The 6,000-nt window shown below is 34.4% G+C and overlaps 1 protein-coding gene across 2 annotated transcripts in view; it reads right to left on the reverse strand.

Moving 5' to 3' along the window:
- Window positions 1–6,000, reverse strand: part of LOC117101840 (calsyntenin-1-like) — a 53,637-nt gene that overhangs the window by 34,264 nt on the left and 13,373 nt on the right. For both annotated transcript variants that reach the window (XM_033241945.1, XM_033241944.1), the window contains exons 2-3: window positions 2,748–3,069; window positions 2,198–2,406 (exon numbers count right to left, since the gene is read on the reverse strand). In XM_033241945.1, the coding sequence (XP_033097836.1) occupies window positions 2,198–2,406; window positions 2,748–3,069 (531 nt within the window). The remainder of the gene's footprint in view (window positions 1–2,197; window positions 2,407–2,747; window positions 3,070–6,000) is intronic.

Here is a 6,000-nt window from a genome sequence, read left to right on the forward strand (position 1 = left end):
GCCTCTCATTGTTGTAGAATAGCAATATTAATCATCCAACACTAACATGCTTGAATTCAGTCTCTCTACTTATAATACACATAATTCATTTTACTCTGTTTGCATATTATTAAACTTTGACCTTTGACAAGTTGCCAGCTCTCATGTTTATTCCAATATGATGCAAAGAGATAAATGCACACAAATTGTGTAAATATTGCAGATGATGATTGAATGATTCAGAGCATTGTGATGATAACGTGAAATCGATGCAGAAATTGTGCGCAATCCATTTCAATTTTGAAACAAGTAACAATTTCCCTTATTTTATAGAGTTTTAATTAAATATTCAAGATACTAAAAAGGCTCCTGTAACATGTTACTGGGTTAGGGGGAATTATGAATTATTAGTTCATTCAGACTGATCTTCTTGCACTAGACTAAGGAGGCAATATCCCGTAAATTTCAGAGATCATTATGATCAGATAATATTTTCAAAAATGTCGCTTCAGGCTCTAAAGCTTTGATGATCAAGAAATGTACTTTTAATATTTTTCTTTGATAATGTAAGAAAAATGAATATCTCTGAGAGAGAGAGACAAAATAATTGGGATATATATAGCAATAAAATCTACACCAAGATTACTCACAGGTACTGTAAAACATAAACATAGGAAGCTAACATCAACGCAATACATTAATATATTACCTTAAACCATTAAGATAAATGCTGGTTGGCTTCATATTTAAACAATAGGCCTTTTGTTATGTGGGATACTGAATGCTGCCTGAATACCTAATTGAAATAAACTGCCTATAAAAGCATCTTACAAGTAGAGTAAACTACTTGTGTATGTAGGCTAGCTAGAATACAGTCCGAGTAACTACATGGAATATACTCTCTGCTACTGTAGGTAGGCAAGTGGAACAAAGTGTGGAGACCATGGTGTTTACTAGCAATCTGTGATGTTTTAAAACAGCTTTATTCTATGACAGCAATTTATCAAAGTCCTCTGGAAACAATATGAGAATCTTGCTCCTAATTTGTCAGCTTAAATCCTGCATTCCCTGTCCTCAAGAGGTGTAAATAATCTTTATCATCATAGCAAGCAATCCTGTCTTCACTTTATGATCCCAGCATATAACAAAGCTGATTTAAACCATGGTATCTCATAAAGGGACTGGTTGTTCTTACTTTCTTGTCTGGTAGTTAGCATTTGAGACATGGTTTTCTTACATGTACATGTAAATTTAAAGACAAGTTGTGGGATTGGGAGTGTGTAAAAACTGAAAAAAATGTTGTCAGTAGTGATGCCATTTAATGCAATTTTACCATGAAAGCATGTCACAACAAATATAGGAGGGAGAGGTAGCCCAGCAGCAAGGGATTGGATTTTGGTAAGAGGGACTGAGCTCTAAGCCTGCCAATATCATTCTTGACATGCTTTGCTACCAGACACTGTTCTTCTTAGCGCATCCTACAAATAGGACATTAAGAAGTTGGTTCTGTGCCTACAATACTGCAGTGCATGTGCACTCAAAAAATATTGAAAAAAATAGGGATTTTCTCCCTATGTACAGCTGGTACAGGCCATGGTAAGAGCCGTATTACTGATGGTGCAGGTCCCCAGAAGCCTACTCCAAATTTCCTTGAGGATTCACATTTAAATAACCAAGTCAGTGGCGGATTCAAGGTGGGGGGAGGGGAGACGAGGAACCAGCCTGGGGCTCCTAAATTTTTCAAAATTATTAAAAAAATTTAAAAAAATGGAAAAAAAGAAAATTATATTCAAATTTTAGTGTGAGCGTGGCATTTGTTGCCGGCTAGAGGTGCCATAGTCATAAATTTTCTTACCTCAGTCCCCAACCCTGGTGGCGCTGAGGTGGTCTAGACCTCCTCCTATGGAAGTCCCTCCTTATGCCCCTCTATTTCAAAATGCTAGATCTGCCACTGCAGGTCTTTCAAAGAAATTTTGAAAGTATTATGATTGCAAGAAAAGTTATGACATTCTTTTGCCAGATTTGAACACTGGACACTACATTGTAATATTCCAGCATTAAAATCACAAAATGATGGTCAAGTAGTTCTTATTATGAAAAACACATTTTATCAAGTAAACTTGGCATTGATAATTATAAAGGAAGTTCAACAGGTGATAACATAAAATACACTTCAAGGTGACTATTACAAAAGATAAGTGCCAGCATTTCAACTTACCTTTATTGTCAATGATAAAAGGAACGTCAGGTGTGATGATCTCGTACTCGCAGATTGCCGAGTACTGGGCGGAGCAATCATCATCAAGGGCCTCCACTTGGGTAAAGTTCTTCAACAACTCACCCTCATCCACAGCAACTTCATATGCTATCTTGCTAAAGTACGGTTTGTTATCGTTGACATCCGCCATTACAATATGCACTGTAGATCTAGTAGAACATGGTGTACACAAATTAAATATAACAATGTCCCTTAGAATGTCTTCTCTCTTACAGTATGTAAATAATCCAGGTGTAATGTATTTATCTATATTGTAACTTTATGTTTTAGAAGGAAATTTGATCCAGAGTTCATAATTATTAACAAATGTATAATTTAGAATGCTTATTTAAGTGTGTGGCAGAAAGTTTTCAGTAAGTGAAATTTTTATGTTGGAATGAAATTTAAATCATTCTCCATGATCCACAGCAAAATTATTTTATTTTAAACACGTCAGCATACTTTTTGTCGTAACAAGTAACACCTAAACATGGCATACAACTGTACTTACTTGTGAGAATATCGTGCAATATTGCCACAGTCACCAGCTTGTATTTCAAATTTCCATTCTGATTGCCGTTCGCAATCAATCCTCTCCGGGTCGAGGACCACAAGGTTCCCTTGACCAGTTATCTTGTCTACAACATCGATGCGGAATGGTACCGTTTCATCCAGAACGTGAAATGCACATATCTGTCCATTAACACCCTCGTCGTCATCTTTTGCAAATATGTGGGGATGTAAATTTACAGAGTTTGTATTTTCGTCAATTTCTCCATGATAACTGGCATCTTCTATATAAGGCCTATAACTATTATGTACTGCTGTGCTCACTAGAAAAAAAAAACAGAAAGTAAATATATTAATTCTTTAATTTTGTCTGCAATTTTTCAATGCTTCCAGTTTTAACAAGGCATTTGCATTTACAAGTACTTTTAGGCCATGCTCTAATAAATTAAGTGAAGTTGAAAAAACCTAAATGGTTATATCTAAATAATACTTCTAAAGTTTAACTGATATTATCAACAACTATTGCTGTAGTCAGGTAGTCATTTGCCAACCATTTCAGCAGCATTCTCACAAGCGTCATGTGTAGGCCTATATTATGTTGACATGGTTGCAGTATATTATCCTAACCAATCAAAGATGGATAGTACAGGATATTTACATTTTTTGAAATGCATTAATGCATCAATGCTAGGCAAAATTAAATTATGACATTGTGTGAAAGGTGAAAATAAATTTTCTGAATCATTCAGGGAATTAAAATAGTCAGCTTTTAAAGAGAAATCAATGTAATATGATATTTTAACAAGATACTTTTTATGATACAATAAAAAGATAAGCAGGACTGCTTGCAAGAACATAACACTAGTCCCATGAATATTCAACAACCTCAACGGAATACTGTAATGTGTAACGAATGTTATTCTTTATGTTGTTTGAAATCGCAGTAATAGCATGAGAATTGGTAATATGGATATGCAGAGATGCCCAGTATCATTACTTTCAAGGATGCAACACGAACAAGTCTCTGGAGATTGGGCTAATATCAATCATCGCTTGATTGCTATGGAAACCATTGATCGAGCACACCGTTGTAATCAGTATGCAGCGATTATTCTATCTGTAACTATAGCCAGTCAATGACAGGGAATTTTGTAGTGCTTATCATTGCTAGAGATCAATGTGATGAATTTTGTAGCAAGTGAATAAGAATGAATTTATTAATTAGCATACTGTTTTGTCATTGTAGCGAGCAGTTGAGAATGATTTTTGCTAGCACTTATTCTGTACTAGTAAAGTGAATCTTTGTCGCAAGTATTAAAATGACTGTTGCAGAGCTTGTTTATATAGCCTTGCTGAATATTAGTTTTTTATGTACTGTACCATGAAAATAAGAACGTGAATTTCAAACACATTTTTCTGCCTTATTCTAAAGTAGTGTGGCAAGTATTTGTAGCAAGTAATAAGAATTTGAAAGCTCTCAATCCTATCCTAGCCTACTCTTGAGTCTTTGTAGCAAGTATTGAGAATTTTGAAGTGCTATAAGTTGTCTTATAGCCCACTGTGTCAAGTCTTTGTAGCAAGTAAATGAGAATAGACATTGAAAAGCATTTTAACTATTTTCTTAACCTACTGTTTTGTCTTTGTAGCAAGTAAATACCATGAGAATGAATTTTGTGCTTGTAGCATAGCTGTACGAGTGTTTTGTAGCAAACCAATAAGGATGATTGTGAAAGTGCATGTCTATTTGGACATTAGATTAGCCAACAATGGAGACTAATTCTAGATTAGGAACTCAATGACAAAATAAATACATTTTGTACCACTTAGTTCCTCTTATTCTTCTTGTAGGGCCATAATAGACCAGCATGATGTGTTCATAACAATATGGTGATCTCAATCAAAAGACCAGAATAAACAAACTAAAGTGGATCAGACAACTCAGTAACAACCCACTTCTATTGTACTATGTAACGCCTACCATCAAATGTAAATAACGTCAAAAAATTAACACACAAAACAAATATCATAAATATTCATGAAATACAGTAAAACTGATAAATATTTATGTTACAGGAACGTTTTGAAAATATCAATATATTTATAGACGGTAGGCCTGAGAATACAATATGTGGAGGTTTTACACACAATCACAGTCTGTGGGAACTGAGTTAAATGTACTCTAAACATAAAACAGAGCTCTATAAGTAAAATAAAATAATAAATTAAAATAAAATAAAATATTTAGGTGTTTACAATTTTTATAGATAATAACTATACATTAAGGTATATTTATTCAGATTATTAGCATCACTAATGCTGAATGTTCACCTTTAATTATACCATGCATTAGCAGACCATCAATTAGCAGACAAGTTAATTAATTGCTCCATGAGATATGCAGGCATCTTTAAATTGGTTCACAACTAGCGGTAGTTTTTGTAGTACCCTCCATTTTGCTAAAGCTCTTTGAATTGAGAACAATGGCTTCTTGGATTTCATAAACCATGTGATATTTGAACAAAAAAACTAATAATCATGTCTTTATTGATCTTATAATGGTTTAACCTTTCATAATTTTTAACAAGCTAAATTCAAACAAGCTGAGGTACATAATTAAAATACAAAGCCTATTGTATTTTATTTATGATTGTTCTCTGTATCATTTTTGAGTTGATAACAGCTAACTTAACTATGAATAGTGTTGAAATGACCTTGACAATAAGGTCAGTCAGGGGGTAAAAGTCCTATTGTATTCTATCAGCTTCATTAGCATTGAGTCAACATTGCCACCTGGTGTTTGGGTTGTTGAAATCAAGACTCAACACAAGCAGGTTTTGCAATCCTAATGGGAACCTCTAGGACGAATTCACTTGTCCATACCGTCCTTTATCCTCTACACAACATAGATTTGACTTTAAGCGGATACTCTATGGTATATACGACTTCATTGACCAGACACCTTGAATCAAATCAGCGGTCGAACACGCGACACATTAACAATACACGATTACCCGTCGTTTGCAGCTTACCCTGTTTTTGCAAGGCTAACGAAATACCATGAGAGAAACACAAAATAGGCCTAGGCCTAGTGATTAGCTCAACCCGCCCTCAATAAACTAACGTTACGTTATCTCACTATATTAATTGGATTAACACATTATCAAGGATAAGTACTGAGTGTTTAACACTGGTGTCCTTGGATTCAATTATGGGTAAATGGATTAGTTGCCTTTTTTATGAGGTTTTAATTGTTC

The sequence above is a fragment of the Anneissia japonica genome, unplaced genomic scaffold (genome assembly GCF_011630105.1).
Source record: "Anneissia japonica isolate Jap-2015-1 unplaced genomic scaffold, ASM1163010v1 scaffold4988_len2956909_cov206, whole genome shotgun sequence".
NCBI classification, from domain to species: Eukaryota; Metazoa; Echinodermata; class Crinoidea; order Comatulida; family Comatulidae; genus Anneissia; species Anneissia japonica.